Source organism: Hydra viridissima, unplaced genomic scaffold, assembly GCF_058129835.1.
Source record: "Hydra viridissima isolate aposymbiotic clone 2 unplaced genomic scaffold, HvirCarnegie_v1 scaffold_4, whole genome shotgun sequence".
Taxonomy (NCBI): domain Eukaryota; kingdom Metazoa; phylum Cnidaria; class Hydrozoa; order Anthoathecata; family Hydridae; genus Hydra; species Hydra viridissima.
Genome location: NW_028324303.1, coordinates 8,632,193 through 8,658,768, shown reverse-complemented (window position 1 = coordinate 8,658,768; position 26,576 = coordinate 8,632,193). Strand labels below are relative to the sequence as shown.

General features: G+C 27.4%; 2 protein-coding genes and 1 long non-coding RNA gene across 6 annotated transcripts; all 3 read right to left on the bottom strand.

Annotated features, from left to right (window-relative positions):
- Positions 1-105: 105 nt before the first annotated feature.
- On the bottom strand, positions 106-956 carry LOC149889722 (uncharacterized). The gene is made up of 2 exons (XR_016452121.1): positions 519-956; positions 106-382 (listed from the first exon to the last, which is right to left on the bottom strand). It is a non-coding gene; the product is annotated as an uncharacterized LOC149889722 (long non-coding RNA).
- A 2,048-nt stretch (positions 957-3,004) lies between these two features.
- Positions 3,005-24,532, bottom strand: LOC145183711 (uncharacterized). 4 transcript variants are annotated; one of them, XM_090086160.1, is made up of 15 exons: positions 24,292-24,512; positions 23,975-24,058; positions 19,616-19,700; positions 19,469-19,536; positions 19,344-19,365; positions 19,150-19,238; positions 19,025-19,061; positions 16,729-16,823; positions 16,343-16,392; positions 15,645-16,200; positions 15,421-15,505; positions 13,547-13,595; positions 13,372-13,472; positions 13,011-13,094; positions 3,005-3,338 (listed from the first exon to the last, which is right to left on the bottom strand). In XM_090086160.1, the coding sequence occupies exons 4-15, from the start codon at positions 19,534-19,536 to the stop codon at positions 3,264-3,266; spliced, it is 1,311 nt and encodes a 436-aa protein (XP_089942286.1). In that variant the 5' UTR covers positions 19,616-19,700; positions 23,975-24,058; positions 24,292-24,512; the 3' UTR covers positions 3,005-3,263. The 4 variants fall into 4 exon arrangements, with proteins under 4 accessions (XP_089942286.1, XP_089942283.1, XP_089942285.1 ...); XM_090086157.1 differs by lacking the exon at positions 19,025-19,061 and having other exon boundaries at positions 3,009-3,338; positions 24,292-24,532; XM_090086159.1 differs by lacking the exons at positions 3,005-3,338; positions 19,025-19,061 and adding an exon at positions 11,641-11,733 and having other exon boundaries at positions 24,292-24,532.
- Positions 24,533-24,670: 138 nt separating this feature from the next.
- Positions 24,671-26,449, bottom strand: LOC149889721 (beta-1,3-galactosyltransferase 6-like). Its single transcript, XM_090086165.1, has 2 exons — positions 25,945-26,449; positions 24,671-25,619 (listed from the first exon to the last, which is right to left on the bottom strand). Exons 1-2 carry the CDS (start codon positions 26,341-26,343, stop codon positions 24,762-24,764), a joined length of 1,257 nt encoding a protein of 418 aa, XP_089942291.1. The 5' UTR covers positions 26,344-26,449; the 3' UTR covers positions 24,671-24,761.
- Between the last annotated feature and the right edge of the window lie 127 nt (positions 26,450-26,576).

Below are 26,576 nucleotides of genomic sequence, written 5' to 3'. Positions count from 1 at the left end.
ATATATATATATATATATATATATATATATATATATATATATATATATATATATATGTAAATATATATATACTTCCAATAGTTTTATTAACTTAATACACTAACATTGAAAATAGCTTCTCCTACACTGTATAATACGATAAATTGTGTTGGTAGAGATTCCATGACAGTCTCTGAGAACATGAAAAAAAACATTTGTGCCAATAAAATGAAGAAATACCATTATTTGTAGAAGTACTGAAATGCTTTTATTTGCGCTTAGTGTAATGTTGCAAATCATATTTAAGCCTAGTTTCTAAAAAATCTAATACAGCTTTTGGGACTCGATACTGCTCTCGAAAAACCTTGTCAGAAACATCTTCGTTAAAAAAGCGACCATTTAACTAAAATGATATTGAAAAACAAAACAAAAATATAATTTCTGCGCCTATTTAGTTTGATTTCTGATTTTGTTCGATAAAAAATCATTAAAAAATATATATATATATAGTAATTTTAAGTAATGTTTTAAACACCAACCTCTCGAGGCAATCGGTGGCGAAGCTCATTTTCTTCAACTTCGAAATGTAAGTCTTCATCCGAAAAAATTAAATCCATGTTCCTACTTTAATTTTACACAATTTTTTTAAACACCAAATACTAGAATGTAAAAATATTCATATAAATAGAATGGACAGCACAGCATACTTAATGACTAATAAAATTTATTAAGTAGGCCTACTAAATAAAATTTACAATAAAAATTACTATTATATTACCACAATATATTACGGATAAAAAAAGTTCGTGACTTTTAGTGACGCATGCGTTTTATGCTTTATAGCAATGGCCGAAAAAAATACAAACAGCGATAAATTCTTCGAGATTGCGAACTTTTTTTCGTACGTGAAAAATTTCGTTTTTACGAAAGATTTTTTTTCCCGAAAAAAACTTCGAATTGTTTATATCATTGGCCCCTGATCACTGGTATTTAAAAACGCAAGCTCAAAATAGTAAGGATTTCGATAAAAAAAACGTTTCCCTTAATGAACTAGTTTTAACAATGGATTGTCAGCAAACTCTTTTATGCCCTGTTTTATCTGCCAGTGCTTTGTATTTTAAAAAGAAGATTAAAATTCATAATCAAACTATCTATAACCTCCACACAAAAGAAGCAACCAATTATTTATGGGATGAAACCGAAGGGTGGCTGGAAAGTGATGTGTTTGCTTCGATATTATTTTATCACTTATTAGAATATAAAGAAAAAAATCCCAACTTAAATAAAGTGACAATATATTCTGACGGCTGCACCTACCAAAATCGTTGTACTGTAATAGCAAATTCACTTCTTTTATTTTCTGTTCAAAATAATTTAATGATTGAACAGAAATATTTGGAAAAAGGACATATACATATGGAAGGAGACAGTGTACACGCAAATATCGAAAGAAATCTGAGAGGTAGAGCAATACACGAGCCTCGTGACTACATTGCTTTCATTAAAAATGCAAAAATATCTTTTCCAAAGTATAAAGTAAAGTTTCTAAAATACGATTTTTTTAAAAATTTTTCAAATATCAAATATTACACAGAAATCAGACCAGGTATTAAAAAGGGCGATGCAACAGTTACAGACATAAGATGTCTGAAATACAGTCCAGAACCAAAAATATGTTATAAACTAAGTAACTCTTCCACTGAAGATTACAAACCTCTTCCGCAAAATCTTAATATTAACACGTCAATTGAACTTATTTACACTTATCAATCCAGAATTCCGATAGGAGAATCAAAATATAAAGACTTGATGAACCTTAAAACATTTGTGAGAAAAACTGCTTGGGAATTCTACGCCGGTTTGCCTTATAACCCAAAAACAACAACTTAAATGATTTCCCGCATAATATACTTTTAATGTTATGTTATATTTAAAAATTATATTTATGGCAATATTTACAGTGCTGGATTTTTTTTGCCCAATAACAAATTTAAAAAAAGTAGAAAATGTCTAAAATGGGGTTTTTGAAATTTGATTTGGAAGGAATCAACCCTTAAATCATTCTAGATTTATACATCTTCTAGAAGTATACATCAAATTAAAAATTTCGATGGCTAACCAAAATATAATGGATGTAAAAATACCTAAAGTCAAATGTCATCTAAATCCGACACTGTTAATTAGCACATTAAATTAATTTAGCATTATTTACATTGTTTATTCAGCTTTGACTATTTTTGTCGCTTTGTGTAAAAATTATGTTTTTAGAAACGTTTAGGATTATTTTCAAAATCCAGGGGTCATCCTTATCCTACTAAGAAATTCTTTTTCTTTTACTAATATACTATAATATTGTATATTAATTTAATTTAAAGTAAACAGAATTTTATCTTTCTTAGTGTAAAATTATTTTTCATTTACAAGTTGTTTATATTATGTTAATAATATATATAATACCGTTTCAATAAGATTAAAATTTCTTATTTTAAAAATTTATGTTGACAGAAAATATTTATGTTTGAAAGTAGATAAGGTTTATATGACTGAAAAAAAATCATATATTTACATTTATGAAATTAATTTAAAAAAATTTTTTCTTTGATACAAGAGAAAAATACTTGTGCATTTAAACATGGCAAAGCTCCTTAATGATCTGAGGGGAAAAGTTTAGATATAAAACCTGTATTTACATGTGGTTAAAGATGTAAATATAAATATTTTAATATAATACTATCATAGCAAAATAAAAAAATGATATTATAAAAAACTGTCTAACTCGCACAAATAAGAAATGTAAAATTGAGAAAAAAACTTTATTAATATAAATATCAAACAAATATAAACTAAAGATAAGTTTGTATCACTTATAAGAAATTAGACATATTCAACAATTGAATTTAAATTGAACTTAAAACTTGAAACTAGTTTTCTACATATATCAAAAGTTTTCAGATAGCCAAACATTAGCATTATTTGCAAAGTAACTTGTACTCTTAATTTTTATTTCTATGTAAATCTACAAGTTTAACACATTTAACGTTTAGTCACATTTTCCTTTCCTGCCCTGTTTTTTCAGAACTGAAAATCCTATTTATTCCATCTATTAAATACTTTTCATAAAAAATTTCTGTTTCTATCTTTCACAAAATTAGTTATTTAGTATTAAAATAATGAAGAGCTTGACTTAATGTTGGATTATGTAAGAGGTGCAAACATAACTTGCATTTCATATGTTGAATTTGCTGTAACACATAATTTATCACTTTTGAATTACGATCAATTCTTTAGACAATATCAGCAACTTTTAATAAATATAGATAGTGACTGCAATGGGTCTTGCCAAACATTGGTCTGTTCTCCTTAAATTAAAACAAGTTACATGACATAAATTTTTAATAAATACTGAACCAAACTAATAATAACAAGTAAAATGAAAGATGATAAAAAGACAACAATTCCAATAATTAATTGCTGTTGTATTAATTGTAAAAATGTAAAATGTTTGTATTATGTTTAGTAAACCTGTTATACTTGGCTTATATATACTAATATATTCATACAAACATACATATACATTTACATATACATTTATATATATATATATATATATATATATATATATATATATATATATATATATATATATATATATATATATATATATATATATATATATATATATAAACAGGGTGTCTGCCAATATTTTAAGTTGAATTTCCCTGGCTTTTCCCTGATATTTACCTTTTTATCGTTTAGAAAAATGCTCTTCAACTGTAAAAATATAAACAATAATACAACCCACATTAAATATACCAAGAGAAGTTCATAAAACTATCTGCCAAATAAACTTTTGATTATGTGTACTATATACAACTTATTTAAGTTATATAAGTTTGATAGAGTCATATTCCCTGATTTTTCTAAAATTTAACCTAATTTCCCTGATAATCCCCTGATTTTTTTGAAGATATCCGAATTCCCTGACATTTCCTTGATATGGCAGACATCCTGTATATATTTATATGCAGATCTTGCGTATAAAGACCACTTAGCAACAATGCAACATAACATAATAAGAATTTAATTTGATCTAAAGTTATTAGTCACAACAACAAGGCTAAATAAAATTGACAAAGTATGTATTATGAATTTAGCAATTAGTATGTAACATAACAATGTTTTGTTACATATGCTATGTTATTATTAACAATAACATAAGTTATTTTTAACGTATTTATCTTAACTAAAACAACTTGATTACTCACAAACTTAATCAAGTTATGATCAAGGTTTTGTGTCTAAATCGCTATTAATAAATGTTTAAATAATCGCTATTATTTAAAAAATTGTAGAATTTTATAAAAAACTTCAAATATTTAAAGAAACACCACCAAAAATTTATGCACCCGAAAAACGCAGATAGTCCAAAAATGTATCTGGCAAAAATGCAGATAGTCCAATTTTGTTTTACGCGGAGATTGCAGATATGCCAATTTTGTTTTTGGCGGAGATTGCAGATATGCCAAATTTGTTTTCCGCGGAGATTGCAGATAGTCCGATTTTGCGCGGAGCCATCGATTTTCCATTTTGGTTTCAGAGAAAACACAGGTCGGCAAATTCGGCACTGCCGAAATTAAAAACTATTTATATGCCGAAATTATCTCCTTAGAGCAGTCCTTGGGGAAACTTTTATATCTTGTAACATAATTTGAGTTTCATCTTATTGTTGCTCACATTTTATTCAGTTTATATTTTTGAATAAAATAAATAACAACTTTTGGTAAAAATTTCCGAGAAAAAATCATTTATCCTACATTTTCAAATTGGTAAAAATGTTAAGAAAAAGCTAATAATCATAAATTAACGTACCTGTAATGTAAAAATAAAAGTTTAAAGCAGTATTTTTAGGATAATTGTTTATCTTGCTACAATACCCAATTATGATTTTAACATTCCAATAAATAAATATTTTTAGGTGTCTTTTGAAGGGGTGCCGAAATTATCTCCCTGCCGAAATTACCCTACTTTACCCTATTACAGCAATTTTGTTTTTTTAATTACGCTTTAAATGAAAAAAATTGTTAACGTTACATATAAGAAAAAAGATTTTAAAATAATAAGACAACTTGAAAAAAAATAAACGTGAATTTTTGTTTGTATTGGTAGTTTAACGCAAAAACGTGGTCCTCCAAAACATTAGCAACTTTTTTAAAACTACCCTAAAAAATGTTAACATCAATAGTTAATGGCATATCCTTTACAAGGAACATCTTCTCGGGATAGACTCTACGAGTTTATTTTTTTATTGTTAATTTTTTCTTGTGTAATCTCATTTCACGTGGTTTTAATAGCTTTATATAGCTCATCGGTGTTTTTGAAGGGTCCTTTGTGTTTTAGGGAGAGTTCAACTTGGTACCATAAATTTTCAATCGGGTTGAGATCAGGTGATTGAGCTGGCTATTTCATTACTTTAATTTGATTTGTTTCAAACCGTTCTTTAACGAGTTTAGAGGTGTGTTTGGGGTAGTTATCTTGTTGATATGTCTATAAAAGAAGCATATTATTATCAGCATGAAGAACCACTTTTTCCTTGAGAATATCACGATAAACATACTGATCCATAATGCCATTTATTCGGTCAATAGGTCCAACTCCACTAAAACCAGAAAAACAACCCCAAACCATTGCACTTTTTCCACCACCATGCTTGATTGTTCCTCTTGTTTATTTAGGAAATTTAAAGGTACGTAGACATTTACCTTATGTCTTACCTTTAAATTTCCATCAGGACCTTTCAAATTGTACTTTGATTCATCGCTCCAGAGTACTCTATTCCAATCATTTATAGTCCAGTCTCTATGAGAATTTGCAAACTCAATTCTAGCTTTTCTATTCTTCTGAGAAATGAAAGGTTTTTTTTGCTGCTCTAAAGCTCAAAAGTCCTGAAAATTGTAACCGTCTACAAACTGTATTTTTAGACACGGAAAATTTCAGTTTTTTAATAGTATCATTAGCATCAAAAGGATTTTTTTTAACATGACCAGGAGCGGATCCAGAGGGGTTCAAAAGGTGCTCCAGCACCCGTTAACTTTCAACAAGCAAAGTTTACCATTTTATCGCATTTTTTTATACATAAAAATTAAATTGTTAAAATATTTTATTCAACTCAAAATTTGCGGTTTAATTTTTTGTGAAGGATGTCGAAAATAATTATCTTTGTTGTTGTGTTTGCGCTAGCGTATTTTTTAAATATTTATGTTTTGACTAGGAAACTCCAGTATAGCCGCTTTCTGATTCGCCTGCTCCTCTCAGAATTATTTTTGATTGGCCTGCACCCCTCAGAAGCTATTTTTGATTGGCTTGGTTTCTTAAGCTAATCAAAACTGGTTCTGAGGGGTGCTGACCCAATCAGAAAGATCTCTGAAGGGTGCAAGCCAATCACGCATAAATCAGAAAAAAGGGTTTTCACTAAGCTTTTGGTTAACTCGTAGGTTAAGTGTTCTAAACATGGCAGATTCAATGCTTCAAATCATTTTAAGATGTATTTTAGATGAAAATAGGGTTCAATCAGAAAAGGTATCGTTTTTATCTAATGTTATTGTCGAAGCTCATAATACTAATAGAGAAAAATTTTTGTTTAATGAAAAATCTAAACTAAGTGTATTGCATAAAATATGCAAAGTTTCAAATATACAGTTTCCTTATCTCAATCATTTCGAGCAGAAAGCGATTATCAATCAGTGAGGTAATAATTTGTTTCTTAAATAATTATATTAATTTAAAAATAAAAAAACAAACGAAATATTTATGTGTGTGTGTGTGTGTGTGTGTGTGTGTGTGTGTGTGTGTGTGTGTGTGTGTGTGTGTGTGTGTGTGTGTGTGTTGATTAATGGTTAATAGCAAATAAAGAAATCATATATAACTTTTTTTGCTTAAACATTTTAATACAAACTTATTTTTATTTTAAGCTGAAAGATGTGTAAAATTTTGTGCTAGGTGCTTAAAATTTAAAAACATATTTTTCTAGTAAAATTTTGTTCATGCTTAAGTATAATATATTTATATCGTATTTCAAGGAGAAAATAATCAATTATGTTATAACTTATTTTATGTTTGAATAATACCAAAATTACATTTAGTAAATGATTTACCAGTAAGTAATTTTATGACTTAAAATTGTGTAATAATTATTTTGTGGCATAACATTATTAAATTATGTTACCTCGCTCATGTTAATTTTTTGTTTTTTTATTAGAACTTCTCCAAACGGAAACTGTTTATTTAATGCTTGTTCTATATCATTAATTGGAAACGAATCTTTGTCAGAATACTTTAGATGTTTGACCAGTATCAAATTATATACAAATGCAGATTTTTATTCAAACCATCCAATTATTTTTTCTCAAACTGATGTTACCAAATCCTGAAGAATTGATGAAAACACAAATTTATTATATCATAGTATTAATAATTATTTTTAATAGTGAGTTGTAATACAATTGTGTTATAATTGCAATATAATGTGCAAGGCGCAGGTGTTTTTAGAAGTTAAACTAGATGGTTACTTTATATATTTCTAAGTTTCTGTTTAAAAATCATATTAGAAGCAAAATTTGGATAGTTCCATTGAAACTAGATTTTTATTAACAGTTTCTTTTATCAGTTCTACATTTTGTAACTATTCTACTAGTTTATTTTAGTTTTCCCACAGTTGAAATATGGTTTTAATTTAGTAAAGTTTCATGATTTGAAATTTACTATATTAGTCATAAGCTAACAGTTTAGAAAAAGAAATTTAGCACAGTTATGGTAAGAAATTTGTTTACTTTTAACATTTCAAAACTGGGTTTTATTGTTCAATTCTTATACCATTCCTAGTTTATGTTATATGTCATAAAAATAATTGTGTATTCAACGTTTGGGTTCATGAAATTAAACCCCATTTATTCGGCAGGCGAGAGTAATTATTTTTATCATTTTATTAGCTGTAACTCTGTTATTGAATTGTTAATGATATAAAAGTCAATTACTGCTAATAAAATTAAGTTGCTGCATTATTTTGCATACAAAATACTATTATGGAAATAAAATAGATATGTTTATAAGAATTGTAACCTTTCTTATCTGATTATTTAATCAGAATACAGGCAGTTTAAAGGGTATAAAAAGACAGGCAGACAGGTAAAAGACCCAGAGGGATATAGCCTTTTCTTTTGTTAAAAAAGAGGTTGAAAATTTAAAAAGTTGATGAAAAATATAGTCAAACTACGTACGTATTCGTTGCCTTGAACACCTCTTAAACAAACTTTTACGCTTTTGGATGAATCTCTCCCCCGTACTTTATAAAAACCTTTTTTATGACCCCCCCCCTCTTCGCAAAGTGCAAAGGGGGGGGGGGGGGTTAATAAACATATTTTCGCAGTACATATTTGCTCAGCACCCCTCAAAAAAAAAGCTAGATCCGCACCTGATGACGAATAATTTTTCGATCGGTGAAACGACATGTTTTGAGTGGTCTTCCGCCCTCATGTTCTGTTTCTAAAGGACTAACTTTAATAAATCGTTTGATTATTCGACATACAATTGACTTGTTAATGGAGTATTTCGTTGCAATTTCCTTTTGTTTGACTCCTTTCTTGTAATCTTTTACAATAGGTTCTTGAAAAGCTAAATTATACTTGTTTCCTGCCATTATAATCCAAAACAGCATATATACGCGATCTTAAATTAATATTGTAATAATTGCAACACTCCGTATTCATCTCTGGACAAAAATTAACAATTAGTTGATTCTAATTGGTTAAGTACTATTAATTACAACACAACAATTGCCTTTGGAATTATTTCCACACTTGCGCTGCTGATTTTCCGTGAGTTTTTTTTATAAAAAGTTGCTAACGTTTTGGAGGACCACATTTTTGCGTTAAAATACCAATAAAAACAAAAAAACAAGTTTATTCATTTTCAAGTAGTCTTATTATGTACAAATCTTTTTTCTTATATGTAATATTAAGCATTTTTTGTATTCAAAGCGTAATTAAAAAAACAAAATTGCTGTAATAAGTATTCAAAGTAGAAAAAAAGCATTTTTTAAATTTGGTTTATAATGTTTTGGAGGACAGTGTATATTCATATGTACATGTAACACAAATAAAAAATTATAAGGTGTACCTACACAAAGAAAAAAATTGTAGAAGTAAAGAACGAAGTTAAGCGTAACTATTTATGATGAAGCAAATATAAGAACAGATTCTTAGACCTAAAATCTGTTTTTAAGGTATTCGGAAGTGTGTTTCAAAAAAGGATACTGGTATGTAATGGAATTTATTTTATGTTTAATTGTCTGTTTTAGTGGAATAACTAAGTTTTTATAACTGATCTTAAGTTATCCACAAGTCCCATTATCAGAGTGGTTATGAAATATGGTAGAGACCATGTTGTTGATTCCAGACAAATGAACAATTTAAGAACTGGGATTTAGTCATAGAAATGGATAATTTTGGATGTAAGACTTAGGATATCATTATGAAAAATTCTTGTGAAGTGAATTACAGTCAGTAATTATTTCTCAATGATTTAATCCTTAATGTAAAAGGACTGGAAATGTGTCTGCACTTGCTCAAAAAATTATCATTTTAATCTTGATTTGATTTGATGAATTTGCGGATTAGACATTGTTCTTTTTACAAATCCCATCTTTTTTTAGGAAAAATAAACAAATTGAGAATTTGCTACTAAAAATTATAGATCTCTTTAAAAAAAATCGATTATGAATCTTGCTTCTAAAAAGTCAATTTCAACATTTGCGATACTTTGCTCAACATGTATTTATCGTTTTTGAAAAGAAAAAGAATTTTGTAGCTAAAAAAGATTTGAAACCACTATTTAAAATATATCCCCATTCAACCACAAATAAAACCAGCACCTAACCCACTCAAACATAACACTTTATCTTCGACGAGATTTACCTCTCTCTGTATCAAGTTAGGATGTCAAATACTTCATGATAAAGCTTATAAAAGGAAATAATTCGAGATAAGACGTTAATCAAAAATTTTCTTCCTTCCCATATGGTTTGTGGATTACCCTTAAAAAAATATTATCCTAAATGGAATTAACAATTTTCAGTAAATATTTAACTTGAAGAAAAATAAAAACCCTTAAAATAGGATGTTGTGTAAAAAAAAAAAAATAATAATTTTATAAACTCAAAATAATTGTAAAAAACTATATTTTAATATTAATAAAATAAAGTTTCCCTACAGCAGCATTGCTAATATAATTTTGCTAGCATAATGTGACATAATTTTACTTTCTTTCATTCTTAATTATTTATTATTTTTAATTTTATGAGTGAAACATAAATTTTATAAAATTTATTTTGATAATATAATAATCTTGATTATGCAATCAGTGTAATATGCTTGATATAGTTAAATGATCCTGTAATGATATTTAAAAAAATACTTACTTTTTAGCCATTTGTAGTATCTTGTCATGTTGCTAAATTTGATAATACAGCAATGCAGTGTTATTGTATAAAATATTACATGCCTGCCCTTGATAACTCTCATTTTGGTTCCTCTTTGACTTGACTAATTTAGACATCGATGCCAATACTCTTTTTGTAAAACCCTCTTTACTCACTTTATGCTCACTTCAACATTTTAAAATTTTATTATGCCTTTCAATCATTACTAATCTGAACAAAATATTGTTTATCTAAATTAATGAATAAAAAGTATATATTTTAAAATGCTTTCGAGAGCAATATCAATAACAAAGTGATTATTTCTCAAATAGGTTTAAAGTAAACGTATAGCAAAAAATTTGTTTCCTCTTTCTATTTGACTTTTGAGTATCGGTTTTTGAGAAGCTGGTATAGTAAATATATAAAACGAGAGCAAACCAACTGCAAAAAACAAATTGTTTCCCCAAGTGATCAGGTTTGTATACAGCTGCCCCAGTATATTTAGACACACAAATATTTTAATAAAATATTTGGCAGCTTTTATTAATTTGCATTTGAACGGTTAGGATTTCAGAAAAAATATTTTTTTAAAACTTATTACTGAGTATACTAATGTTTTTAAAAGAAACGTTGTTTTGTAAAAAATAAAACACAACGGATAATGCATAATATTCAAAAGTAAAAATAAAGAATAGACAAAATACAAATGTCATTCTTAAAGTAACCTACTTTAGCTTTGTAACATACTCTGATGCATTTAGGCATATATTTGACCAGTTTTATGCGTAATTTGTGTGTGACATCCAACCAAAGTTCTTGGAGGTCCTTTGTGGTATGTGTGATTGATGTAATATGTGTGGTTACCATTTTTCTACTTATCCATAACCAAATATTTTCAGTAGGGTTGTGCACACCATGATATGACTGTTACATTAATCTCAATGAACCAGATTCCAGAAGGTTCTACACCATTTAGGATCCTTAGTACGTAAATACTTCTCATCGTACAGCCGTTTGACAGTCACTTACTTTTTGTGGTAAACCACTTCAAGATTAGACTTGTCATTGAAAACAACTTTTGATTAGTTTTCTACAGACCAGTGCAATCTAATTTTACACCACTAAAATTGCTTTGATCTATCAGTCATTGACAAAAGTATTTTCTAAGTGCTGTATGCAATCCTATTTTTTATTTCTTTAACTCTTTTCTTAATGTCTCAGTGCATACACTAACAACTAGTAACTTCTGGTTGAACAACTCAGCGAAACTTCCATTACTGAGCCTAAGAATAAATCCTAACTGATTAAAAATAGCTGACATCTCGGTAGCTCAATTTCTGAGGGCCTGCCAGGCCTTAACGAATCACTTACAGTGTTTATAGCCTTATGTTTATTGTTCTCATACAATTCTTTAATATACAAACTTTTTTCACAATCTTCTTGTTAAACATGTTATTTATTATTAACCAACAACTTGCACTTTATTTTGTCTAATTTTTACAGTTTAAAACACACTAATTTATATTTAATAAGACTTACAAAGTCAAATTACAATCACTAAAAATGTTTTTTTTTTTAAGCAAAAGTATTAGTTGTCTCATTTAAATACTCAATTTGTAAGAAAAAAAAAATTATTATTTGAAAAAAATATCCAAGTAAAATAATGCGTCTAAACTAAATTGGTTTTGAAGAAATACATCATTAATTTATAAACACATATTGATATTTAAATTTTATAAACTTTGGTAAAACTATTATCCTATAGCTAATTAAACAAGCTTTGTTTATCAACATAAAAAAAAATCAGTATCAAGTTTTATTTAAAAAAAACTATTTAATCTAAAAATAATGGGGCAGCTGTAGATTCTTGATCTAAAAAATCATCAATATTCTTAATATTTAAAAAAATTCCCATTATTTTATGTGATCTTTTTACTATATCATTTAGCTATATTGTATTGTGATCATTTCGCCATATTTTAATATCTTATGATTTATTTGAGCTTGTAAGTTCACCTTCTCCATTTAAACTGTAAATTTATAGCAAAATTTAAAGAGATTTTTTAGAATCAGAGAATAAATGTCTTAATAGTTCATGAAAGAGCAACTTCTACTATTTATTAAAGATTTACCTATCTATAATAGACTTTTTTAAAATTACAATCATAAAAGATAATAATACTGTTGAAAGTTAGCCTTCAGCTTAACCAACTCTTAATTTAGTATTTGATTTTACTGAAGATATAAATACAATTTTCTCTACAAATATCCACATAGATATTTAATTAGAAATTATTAACAAAAATTACATTTAAAAAAATTTTATCTTTCAAACACAGAATGGTTTAATTATAACTCCTTTTATTCAAAAAACAGAAGTAAAACTGCAGAATAAAGTTTGTCATTTGTTATTGCTGATGATATTGTTAATGATATTATTTGCCTAAACATCAAAAATTGATAACTAAATAAACTTTAAAAAAAAAACAAAAAAAAAAAACAAAAAACAAATAATAATTTTTTTTTTTTCAAAATATTCATAAAAATAAACATCAAGTACCTCTTCAATTGATACATTAGCAACTTTAGCATAAAACATTGCTATGGTCTCCGGAAGAAGTACTTTCATAATATAATCAAAATACTGTGAAAAAGAAATCAACTTGTTAAAAAAAGATTAAGTAAACACAAAAATAAAAAAAAGAAATAGGGAACATTTGAAAAAAACAGAAAACATAAAGAATGAAGAAAAAAAAAAAAGACAATTCATAGAAAAGGCAAAAGCCAAAATTTACTTTTCAATATATAAATTTTATTACTTATGTTTATTAATTACACTGACTTTCATACTGCACATAGACCTCACATTTAGCTTTTTTTTTGAAACCTTGGTTTACTTAAAGAGAATATACCAGACTTACTTTTGATTTCTTTGCACAAAACATTTCAAGTAGAAAATGGCAGATCACTTCTTCATGTTCTTCAGTAAGAAATCCATTATTGGTCTGCATTCTAAGACATGCTAAAATAATAATAAAAAAATTTAAAAATGAACATTTATCAAAATTGATTTGACTTTTTTAAATTAAACTAAACCTCTATCTCTTCCACCATTTTTATAAGCATCATGCCTTCTACAGTTTGCCTAGAAAAACAAAACCTACTTAAACTGTACTTTAATTATTTTTTAAAGAAAGTAAATTGAATCACTTCATTTTTTTAGGAATAAACAATTAAAGTGGTTTTTACAGTGTAGCATGTAGCAAAATTTTTCAACTTTGTAAATTAAAAAAACATTACAATATTTTTATTTCATAGCATATCTATTTTAGATTCAGAGGGAAAAGATACATCTGCAGGCAGCCTAGCACAATACAAATGTCTTTATCAGTGTTAATTATTATCCTAAGGTTTTAACTTGTTTTGTGGACTCAGTATGTTGCAATACTACCATAAAAAACTTTCATTTCCAAAAGTCTTCAAAAGTCTGCATCCTCAATTTAGGTAAACAATTTTTTAAACCGAAAAAAATACTACATGACCAAGTAAAAATTAGAAAAAAAGAAACAAATTAAATTTTTTAAATACTTTGAAATATTAATTTGAAGGTTCTCTTTTTTGAATCTTTCATAAAAACTTAGAATTTGGAATTCATAAATATATAATTTATTTTTGGAAAATTGCAGAGTCTAAACTTATGACACTCCCAGTAATGTCAGAGAAATATAAGTTTGAGTACATCTTCTGGGAGCAAACAAAACAGTTCTAGATAATCCTTGGCCCACAATTTATCTGTTACTACTGTATTATGAACAGAATACTTAACACATTCATGTGTGTTCATAATTTATATACTTTTTGTCAAGATTACTAATCAGTGGACTGTTTTAACAAATACAACAGAAAATATTTAAAAAGTGGCTAAGAAAATGTATCAGAAAACACAATTCTCAACTTAAAAAAGATTTAAATGATAAAAAGTATGAGTGCGCTTTACTATTTTACACAACAAATGTTTTGCTTGAATTGCAAATATTGAAAAATAACAGTTTGCAAAATAATAACAATAAAAATATGAACAAATGCTGAAAATTTGATAAAAAAAAATGCAAAACTGCCTTCTCAATGTCCTAGGGTACTGTACTAGGGAACTTTAATACAACCTTTAACTTTTTTCAATCAGAAACAATCATCGCACAGATGCATTTCAATTAACATTGCTTGTTTTATATTTGGGTATGCACACAGCAATATTTAAATCATTTCTAGAATTTTATTCAGATAATTAAAACAAACTTTTCAACAAATATATAAAGGTGTTGAATTAAACTTACTGTTATACACTACATTCTGTTTGTATTGTGCTATGTCATTCAGCAATTTAAAACAGATTTTTAACTATTTTTGATGACAAAATGGCAGATTTAACTTTATTGTACATCAAATAAAAAATCTTGATTTTAAAATCCAACATCAATTTTTCTCAATTTTGCACAAAGATAATTCTTTTAAGATTTAACAAGCCCATTTAATTTCCTAACATTTATTTGATCAAATACACACCCAAAATGATTTTATTTGTAAATATACTGCTTGTTACTTTTTTAAGTAACATTTAGAAAATATTAAAATGCTAACTTTCCAGAAAGATTTATCCTCACTAATGAAATAAAATCATTCAAGTAAATTCATAAGTAAAAACAAACTTATGTAACAATCCATTATTTGAACATCTAAAAAGTAAACAAAAAAATAATAAGCCTAGTGTATGAATTTTACTTTATTTTCTATATATTAGTTTATATATGCAATTTATTTTTATTTTTTCATTACAAGGGCTTATAATTTTGCTGTGTTGTTTGTACAAGCTGTGTTGCTTGGTACATTAAACCTCATATGTTCACTAATTTAGTTGCACTTGATAAATCTTTTTAAAAATATTAATCAATTTAAAATTCAGAAAAAAATACCTTTCCTTCAAATACTTGATAGATATCTTTTTCAAAACTTTGAACTATATTCCTCACCTCATCAATAGTTAATGTAGATGCAAACCTGTAAAAACTAACACCTACAATTCTAACCCCTAAACATGAAAATGGCTTCCAACTACAACATTCAACCTGTATCTGCTTCTACGATTATTGATACTTGCTTACTCATTACAATATTGTTTTATATAGCACACACTTACTTTGGAGGAGGATTAGATGGTTTTTCTACCTCCTCATCACTTTCCATAATATTGGAAAAACTTTCAACTGCAGCAATATCAAGTAAAGGAATCTTCCGAGAATCTGATGAATTAATTAAATCTTCAAATGTAAATTTGGATTTCTTTACAGCATTATTCCTTTCTACTTTAGCACACTGTGACAAATTTTTTCTTTTAATTTTCTTGGTAGCACATGAAAAATCTTCTTCATCACTAAAATTGTATTCAAAACATTGTTTAGCTATGTTTGATTGCTTCCAGCTCCATTTATTTCCTGTTTTTATACTCCTTGTTGTTGCAACAATCTCATTTGAAGTTTGTTTATTATGGAACTTGGTTTTCATATAAGCTGTTGTACTCACTGCATTATCAGTAATGGTTACTGTATTATCTTCTGTAAACAGAGAATTAATTGCTGAAGAACAACTATTTTCACTCACTTTGGTGTTTATTTTATTGCTTTTAATGTCTTCACCTGTAATGTTTATCATATAGCATTTTTCAGACCTGCAATGGTTATTTGCAAACTCAGCTTCTATGAAATGAACAGCTTTAATTTAGACATAACAAATTTTGAAACTTCCTATTTTCAACTCTTAAGGCTAATTCAGAGAAAATTTATAGGCAAAATGAGATAATTTATCTTACATAGCTTTATAACAATTTATTTGGAATACCTTTGTTTCTATTTAGACATGTAACTGGTTCCTTCAAATTTTTATCCAGTCTAAAGTAAAGAACTTTATCATGAAAAGAAAAAGATAAAAAGAGCACAAAACTGTCTTTACAACCTAAAGTTGTACAGATTATTGATACATTTATAACAATTTATCTATTTTTTGTAGTAGGAAATTTTCTATGACATTTGTTGAGAATGATTTAGTAATTCCTGCTCTAAGTGATATTTATAGATTCTTTATATATTACGCTAAAGTTATTATTTTTAATTTTCTGCCTACAGCAACAAATTTTTAAATTGTTTTAGTAACTCATTGTTAATTAGATTTGTGTTGCAAATTGTTTAAGTTTGTAGATTTGAAAAAAAAAAGGACTTTTTTCAAACCTTTTTCTGCTCACAGATCTGTTTTGGTTTTCAGGATAAAATAAACTGTTATGATCTTTAATGAACCCTGTTGCATCAGCTGCTTTTATACTTTCCTGAACATAAAGTACATACATACTTTTTTATGTATACATTTTATGAAAACTTTATAAATAATATAAGAGATGTTAGTTAACATCCTATATATTTTTTCTAATGTTTTCTTTGATTTAGCTTTAAATGTAATGGTATTTGGCTAAGAAAGTTTTGTAAATGAAAGGATTCTATATAAAGTAAAATACAAGTGATAAAAGTTTTTTTAAGTTTTTAATATATTGCTTTTAGTTCCTTTTAGCTTGCTATATAATTTACATGTTATCATATTTTTTTTATTATTATTGTAAACTATTATAAATGTTATAACAGTTTACTTGTAATTGGATTTTAATGCAGTTTGTTTTAAATTTGTTATAAGCAAACTAGTTTAATAAGTCACTTATTACACTTATCTTATGATTACCATTTATCTTTGCATATATTAATTATATATTACATTTATTATTAACTTATTAATTTCTTACACTTAAAAAGTTGTAGCAATGTCAAAACAATCTGAAGTTCGGAGCCATTTTAAGAGAAATTAAAAAAACTAGAAACATTGCTCTCTGTAAACACTACAGTAAAAAACTAGGATGTAAAGGATCATCTACAATGCCACTTCTTAATCAATTAAAAATTCACAAAATTTATATATATTTTTCTAACCTATCTGCTACTAATGAAAATTTGTTTGAGATAAGTTGTGAATAAAACAGACCATCAACTTCTAAAAAGTTTAAAAGTACTTATGTTGACAATAGTATAACAAAATTTCTGAAAACTAAAATATTGGAAGACACTTTATCATGATGTGTAGCAGAGGATGGTTTTTCAATGAACTCCATAGTGAAATCACAAGGAATAAATGGGTTTGTTACAAGTAAAGGCTTTAACATGCCTAAAAGTTCTAATAATGTGACAAGAAGCATTCTGAAATTTTATGAAATAAAAAAAAATAGAAATAGTATTATCAAAGATCTAAAGAAAAAAAATTTAAACTTTCACTAACAGTAGACTAGTGGACTGATAACTCTATGAATAGATATCTCAATGTTACACTTCATGCCCTTGTTGATAATTTAATCAACAAATTTGAAATATATGTTTTGGGGTTAGTTCACATAAAAAGTACATGTAACACAGAACAAACAAAACTATATGTTGAAAATAAATTGGAAGAATTTGAAATTGACATCAAGACAGATATAATATCATCAACACATGATGGAGTCGCTGTTATGGTCAAGTATGGAAGAATATAAGGCATCATATCTCAACTTTGCTATAACCACGGCTTGCATTAAGCAATAACCAATGTACTGTATAAGAAGCAACAACCAAAATTTTGTGAAGAAGACAAAGAAATAAAAGCTATGATTATGTTAACAAAGATATAATAGATGAATCTGTTAAAAACAATGATAATGACTTGAATACAAATAACTTTGACGATGCTAACATAATCTGTGAACTAGAGGAAAATATGGAAATTATAGATCTCACGCAAGATTTTCAAGGAGTTATAAAAAACTTCAGAAGAATTATAAGGATGATAAAAACCTCTGCAGTCAAAAACAGCATTTTACAAGGATATGTTATTGAACAAGAGGGCAAGACATTGCAATTAATGCTAGATATTAAAACTCAGTGGAATTCATTGATAACAATGCTCAAACAAGTCTTGGAAATAAAGGATCTTGTAGATAAAACTTTAACTGAATTAAGGCAACAAAACATTTCAGAAGAGAATATATCAACTCTAAAAGAACTATTAAATCTCCTATTACTGCTAGAAACTGCAATAAAGGAGCTAAGTAATAACTCAGCAACCCTTCTGACCCACTGAAGGTGTTTGTAAGTTTATATTTGAAAGCTTAGATCAATTACAAATGAATATAAGTAAAAATTTATCAAAATAGATAAAAAAACAAATAAATGAACATTGAGATAAAAACTTTATGACATTAATGATCTTCTTAGAAACAGGAAATATCCCACATTCCAATAAATATTTTGATTATACTTCAAAAGCTGCCCCAATTGCTTTGGCAGTAGAAATTTTTAAAAGGATTCATATATCTGGTTGTGACAATAACAGCACTGACCACAATGAGGTGGAGGAAGTAGTAAAAGAAATCACAAATGAAAGTGTGTTTGAAAGTCAAAATGCTGCAAATTCTCTGCAGCAACAACTGAAAGAAGGAATTTCTTCAATTACCCATGTTGAAGAGCAGAGCATCGTAATTACTACATTGCTAAAAAAAGATTTTGTGGTTTTAACAAATACAAAAACAATGACAAATAACTTAAATATATTATATAATGATCTTTAACTTATCTTACCAAATTGTCTTTAAAGATATGTTTAAGTACTGGAGATACGGTGATAAACAACATATATGAGAAATCACAATAATCTTTGTAAATTCCACCTGCAAAAAAGTTCTTTATTTAAATACCAAAAAATTTATTGAAATAAAACTTTTTTTATCAAAAAATTGGAGAACCTTTAATAAAATGAATAACAAAATACTAACCATTATTACAGGCTTGATGATTCTTTGGCAAAGTATTAAAAAGAATAAAAATATACAACTTCTTCTAGCAAATTAGAGAACTTAAATGATTTTAACAAATAGTAAAATAATTATTTCAAAAATACTTTTTTACGAGTAAGTACAAAATCACATCTGTTTTTTTTAAATTGGCAACACACAGCAAGCAAATCATCTAAAAAGAGTTTTTAAAGCAGATAGAAATATAGATAAAAGAGAAAAAATTATTTGTAAATATCAGTAGATTAACATACCTTGTGCAAAATGTATTTGATGAAGTAATGAGCAACTTCTTTCTACTTGGACCACTATATAATCTTGTAACATGATTATGATTCTCTGTTTTAAAAAAATAATTTTACAAATGATATAAATGTAGTTTTAACTATAATTAAGTTTTTTAGGGAAATAAAAGTTTAAAGCTTTTCTACCACACATCACACTGCTAAACATTTAACAAATATTAATGAAAAGAAAAAAAAAAAAAATGCAATTATTAAAAACATTAAAAAATAACCTTGAACTAGGCACCTATAACAGTTTGTAGATTTATTTTTAGATTGAAAAATCATACCTACTATCCCTACTTTTCTTAATGTCTGACATTTTGTTTAATGAATTATTGGTTGTAAAATTTTGAATAAAAGTCTTTACTGTAATATCATTATACCTATTACTCTATTGTGACATATAATATCCATTACTTCATTAATATATAACTTTTAGTAAAATAATAATTTTGATTAAAGAAAATTTTAAGCAGCCCTGGCTATAGCCATTTCTGGTCAACTATCAGGCCTGGTTGGTTACTAATTTCCAAAATAAAGCCTTTTTTAATATAGACAAAGTCTTTTGAACAAATTTAAAGGTTTTTAAATATGGATCACCATTATCTTTTTTGTTTTGCTTTTTTTTTTAATGACAAATAAAAATAAATTTTTAAATGGCTATAACTTAATTAACTTATAATAAATTTATAATTTAGCTGCCTAATAAAATTTTCTATATTTTGAGACCACTTTCATAACTATCTTGAGCATTGACGAATTGACAAAATTTGGTTAGATGGAAAAAAATTTTATTTAAAATTTTTTAATTAAGTGTTTTTATTTTCTATATTTGTTAATGCAATTTTTAAATGGCAAAAATGAGAAGTAGGGGAGATTGGTGTACTTTGGAGGTGTGTGTACCTTGGAGGCACATCAACTCTGGTGCCATCTTGAAAGATGAATTCAAACTGGAACTTTAGTTGCATGTATTGGCCATTAAAGGCTCATAATAAGTTGTTTTACCACTGCTTAACACATTTATTGTTGCAATAAAAATAAAAGTTTGTTTTCAGCACCAAAAGATAATTTTTTTAGGATATATTTTTTTTTTTTACAACTGCAGGTATAAACTTTATTTTAAAACTGATTATCAGAATTTGTAAAGCATGTTTTTAGCTACATTTATGCATGTTTGAAACTGCTTAACTCTTAAACTATAAATATATGGTTGCGATTTTGTAAAAACTATGGTAGCGGTGTACCTTGGAGGTAGCTAATGTTGTGTACCTTGGTGGTACCACCAAGGTACACACTTGCATGATTTTGTAAATACTATTTTGAGTAAGTTTGTCATGAAAGTATTTCTTTAATGTCGCTATAGTTTATTACTATTATTATTTTTGTTAATTAAGAATTTCTTTAGTATAATATGTGTAATAAGATGTGTGTATTTCTTTGTTACATTATAATTATTTTTGTAATAAGCTTAATTATAAATAGCGAAGTAATTAAAAATAATTAAATACTAATAAAAGCATTTTCAGTTATGCTTTAAAAACTATGATGTCCTTCCATTTTGTGAGAAATTAAATGTACTGATATTTGATTGCTTTTGATGTTTTTCATTTATTTTCAGAAAAACCAAATAAAATACAAAATCAATAAAATGCCTAGAAGTAAAAATGGATTTAAAAGAAAACCTATACAAAAAGAAGACATAGAAAGAGCTGTAAAACTTATAGTGAACAATGAACTGTCTATATACAGAGCTTCTATGGACTTTGATATTCCTGAAACAACCTTAAGAAGACACAGAAACAAATTCCTTGAATCAGGTTTAGAAAACATTTGTTACAAGAAAGACAACAACGTTAAGCAAGTCTTCACAGTAGAAGAAGATAAACTTCTAGTTGATTACATTTTGAAAGCTGCTGATCTTCATTATGGACTGACTTTGAAAGATGTTCAAATATTGGCTTACCAATTTGGGAAAGCAAATTAAAAAAAGTATGATGCATCTTGGGATAAAAACTAGATGGCTGGAAAAGAGTGGCTGAAAATCTTCCGGAAAAAGAATTCTAAAGAATTATCACTTAGAAAGCCTGAGGCAACAAGTCTTGCACGCTCAACTGCTTTTAACTATGAAGTAGCTCTTAGGCTTGAACAAAATCAAGGTATTACAGCACTTAACATATGAAATGTTGACGAAACCAGTGTTAGCACTGTCCATAATCCTCCCAAAATTTTAGCATAAAAAGGTCAAAAGTAGGTTGGCGGAATGACTAGTGGTGAACGACGATATAGTATAACAATGATTGGAGCAATAAATGCTGGAGGTGGCTTTATGCCTCCAATGTTGATTTTCCCTCATAAGAAGTTTAAGGACTTTATGTTAAAAGGGGCCCCAGAAGATACACTTGGTGGAGCAAACCCATCGGGATACTCAAATGAAGACTTGTTTCTAGGATTTATGAAACATTTTGTAAAGCACACATGTTGAAGTAAGGAAAATTCTTCTATTCTTTTACTTGACAACCATGAGAGTCATATCTTAATACCAACAATCCAGCTAGCAAAATATAATTGGATTACAATGGTAACATTTCATCCACACACTAGTCACAAAATGCAACCTTTAGACAGATGTGTATTTGGTCTATTTAAGACATATTATAACAATAAAATGAAAGATTGGATGTTAAAACCAGGCAAAACTGGGAAACCAGCAACAATCTATGATGTATCAGAATTTGTTGGACAAGCTTTTCCCTTAGCTTTTACTCCAAACAACATTACGCACAGTTTTCTAGTAAGTGGCCTTCATCCACTGAATAAAAACATTTTCAAAGATTATGAGTTCTTGTCATCCACTATAACAGATTGACCGCAGCCTGTGTCTGAAGACCAGCCTGGAAACAAAAGTAAGCATATTGAAGACTTTTTGAGCAGACCTGGGCCTCAACCAACACTTAGGTAACTAGCTGTAGTCCTGCTTCTTTTGCAAACCAGATAAACGCTAACATCGTATCTCCTGATATTATTTTACCTTACCCAAAAGCTCAACCACAAAAACAAACTGGAAGAGGTTGTCCTAAAAAAAAGTCTTGCATTTTAACTTCCAGCCCGGTAACACAACAAATTGAAAAAAAAAAAAAAAAGATGGCAATAAAATGAAAGGCAAAGCTCATAATAAACAACATGTTTTGAAAAAAAAGCTGAGCTTTACCTTGGAGCAAAGTACAGAATTAGAGGAAAATGTAGATGTTGTATCTGACATAGTATCTACTCAGTCAGAAATAGACTTCGAGGTTATGAAAGATTCAGATTTTAAAAAAATCCAGTCTGGAGTTTTTATCTTTGCACAGATTCATGGCAAACATGCTGTAAAAAACATTGTAGCAGAGGTGCTTGAAGTTGCTGACACATTTTTTAAAGTTCAGTACTTGAAAAAGGACACAAACTCACAAAGATTTACTAGAAAAGATAAAACTCTGTATGAATTGGACAAATCAGACATGGTCTTTCAGTTGCCGCATCCCTCTATAACAGGAGGTTCAGCACGACAGCTGGAAAAACTATCATTTGGTATTACCTTTGATAACCTAAATGTAGAGTAGACAAATACTAAATCAAAGTGAAAGACTTAAATTTACTAAAATTTAATGTAAACTTTTGTTATTACTCTTTTCTTAATAAACTTTATTTCTTTTGTAAGTTTTTAATACTTCTAAATTTGAATTAGTTTAAATTTATAACCATATATAATTATATAAATTAATAAACAGTATAACAAAAACAAGAAAATATAAATTTAACTAGTTTGATTAATATTATCTTAAATAAGGCTGATATGAAGTCTAATTATCCTATAAGTAAACATTATATCAAATTTCTACCATGTTGAGTACTTAATTTGTTAAAACAATGATACCTCCAAGGTACAACATACATACCTCCAAGGTACACCACCGGTGGTGTACCTTGGCTGTAGTGTAAGCTATTTTTTAAAATCAAAAAAAGGGATGAAAAAATGTCTGGATGTTTAATAAAAAATTCTAGAGTAACTAATATCATCAAGTTAAAGAAAATATATTGTTACAGATCATATTATAAGTATTTTTTTAAATATTTGTCAAAGTTTGAAAATACCTCTGAGGTACACCACTCTCCCCTATTTGTAAGATAATTAGCATCTGAATAAGCTTTTAAGATAACTGACATCTGAATAAGCTTTTAAAATGGCTAGCATCTGAATAAATATTTTTAAGATAACTAGCATCTGAATAAGTTTTACCATAAAAAGACAAAAGGAATCAAACAAGAGAACAAACCAACTATATTCACCTCTAAAAATTTATGTGTGAACCAGCTTTCATTTCCAATAACTCTTAAAATGTGCAGTTCAGTTGAAATGATAGCCTGGCCAACCTTTCAAAAAAAAATTTCATAAAATTTATATTGCAATTTATATTTTATGTTAACAAAATTTAGGAATTTTCATATAACTATATAATAGTAACCCTGTATAGAAATTAATTTTTATTTTACATTTATTCATAATTTACAATAAAAATAATTACACTTTCAGTATGATAAGTTTTAAACCTCCATAAATATTTAAAATTTGATTCAGCTATTAAAATTAATTTATAATGACATACTTTCAGGTAATGATGCTGTCGAGTGTAACCTGCCATTTTTCTTTATGGTTAATGTTTACCTACGTATTTCTGATTCCGATGATTGCTCCTAATAAATGACTAATAAATGACGTTGCAACAAAAATAAGTGCCATAATGTTAGGACAATAATAAAAGCAGCCACAAAAAAAAATATTTATGAAAAATTAAAATATAAACTCCTAGTGCAAACATTTATCATTTCAAAGCTTTATACAAAATATTTAAGTGCTAGGTAATGAAATTTGAAATTTAATGGTGAAGGTCATGAATTGTTAAGATAAAAACTAACACCTTAATTTTTATGTAGCTAATAAATTGGTTATATAAAAATACCATGAGCTAGTAAAAATGCAGAAAATTTGAAGATTAGTTTTTTTACAATTTAAAAGATAATAAATTCAACAAATCAAATGTGTTTGTTTAAAACAAAAAGTTTCTTTAGATAAAACTCAAACTTTTATTTTAGTATTTACAAAATTTTTAATATCTTCTTTTGCTAATCTTTGATCATCTTGCCTTCCAATATAAACTCCATCAAGGACAGCTTGTTTTCCAGTGTCCCATATAGGATTGAAAATGCACCGCTGTGGTTCATACTGCCACTCAGGCTCAAAGTTTAAGTAATTAAAATTATGCACTAACTCACATACTTCAGAGTTAGTCATTAATGTTCCAAGGTTTTCATTCTGTTCTTTGACTGTTTTAAATAAAATAGGTCTTCCTTTTAAATTCCAAAATAAATGCATATCATTAGGATAAGTACCATGTATTCCTATAAACTTTTCACAAATATTCTTTTGATTGCGTAAATGAGGAGCTTGGTCAACAATTGGTGCATGGTGTAAGCGGTAATCATGTCTATACAAGTTATTCATTGCCAAATCTGTGACCCAGACACCTATCATTTGGTCAGCAAGTGGATGGCAGCGAATAAGTTGTGGGGGTTGAGAAAGAAAATGCTCAACTAGATCTCTTGATAATAATATCAAGCTTTCCTCTGGTCGTACAAGCTCACTGATGCAATGAACAAAACCCCAATGAAATTCTTTTTGCATGGGTTGAGGAAGCTCTAATAGCAGTCTTTCAAAGCAAAGGAAATAGTCATCATCAGAACGTAGGAAATAATCAAACTCATAATGATTTACAGCCCACACTAAATGATACAAAAATCTTATTCCAAATTCAACCCCTCCACGCAAAGGTTGAAATTGAATGTCACCATACCTAATGTTCTCCAACTGTATATTATCATAGTATTTATCACCAGGTTTCTGACGATCAGTGAAAAAAATACACACTGGTTTAACCTAAAAATATTAAAAGTTAAATAAAATTTTTGTTGCTTTTTGAATAAAATTTTATAAAGGCAACTCTATTATTCTTGATAAGACCTGACACTCTTTAAAATTTCAATTTATCACAAATTTACTCTTATGATAAATAATACTTTTATGTTTTCTAAAAGATTTACCATTAAAAGAAAACAGTTCATATCAACAAATTGCTTGCAGTTAAGTTTGTTACTGAGATTTGAACTAATGTTGCTAATAAAAGTAATTGAAATCTACTTTTAAATCTTAACTGACTGGTTCAAATTAACTTCGGAAAATATTTTGAAAAAAAAAAATATACATTGCTTGTGACTTTACACTGTGTCCACCAGGTCTCTCTTATTGCTTGTCGACGATCAGAACGTTTTGGACCAGAAGAAACAATTAGAAGTAATGTTACTTTCTTTTTCTTTTGAGCTTTACTTATATTTAACTTTGCATAAACTGGATTTTCCAGCAGATTTTGCATTTTTAATTCCCTAGAATAAGATGTCCATTGCAAGCTCTTCTCATAGAGCTGTTTCATATATTGATCCTGCAGTGATACTTTTCTGGAATTTAAAGTCAATGTAATAGGAGAATCTTTATACTTATGGAGAGTTCTCTTTAGTGAGTAATAAAACAAGACAGAGAGGCAAAAAAACAAAAAAAATCCAATAGCAGGTTTATAAGCAACTCGACAACATACTTTTCGCATCATTCAAATATCTTTATTGCAACTAATTCTAATAGTACAAATACTAGACAATAAAAAAAAAAAAGAAAAGATTAAAATCACTAACAGTTACTTCAATTTATCATCAGTTTTTGATATTAATAACACCAACTATTATATTTATCTATAATTTAAAGGAAAACCATTTGTGATATACGTATTATTCATAAAGAATTATTGAATAAAACTATTTTTTTAATAAAAAAATTTAATAAAAA

Excerpts from the sequence above, each read along its gene's own strand:
- LOC145183711 (XM_090086157.1), bottom strand. The coding sequence starts at position 24,327 with ATGGCAGGTTACACTCGACAGCATCATTACCTGAAA. Across the intron at positions 19,366-19,468 it reads TTGTACTTACTCGTAAAAAA|AATCATCAAGCCTGTAATAA; the intron begins GTATTTTTGAAA and ends ACTTTGCCAAAG. Across the intron at positions 16,824-19,149 it reads ATATCTTTAAAGACAATTTG|GAAAGTATAAAAGCAGCTGA; the intron begins GTAAGATAAGTT and ends CTTTATGTTCAG.
- LOC149889721 (XM_090086165.1), bottom strand. The coding sequence starts at position 26,343 with ATGATGCGAAAAGTATGTTGTCGAGTTGCTTATAAACCTGCTATTGGA. Across the intron at positions 25,620-25,944 it reads AGTGTAAAGTCACAAGCAAT|GTTAAACCAGTGTGTATTTT; the intron begins GTATATTTTTTT and ends TAATATTTTTAG.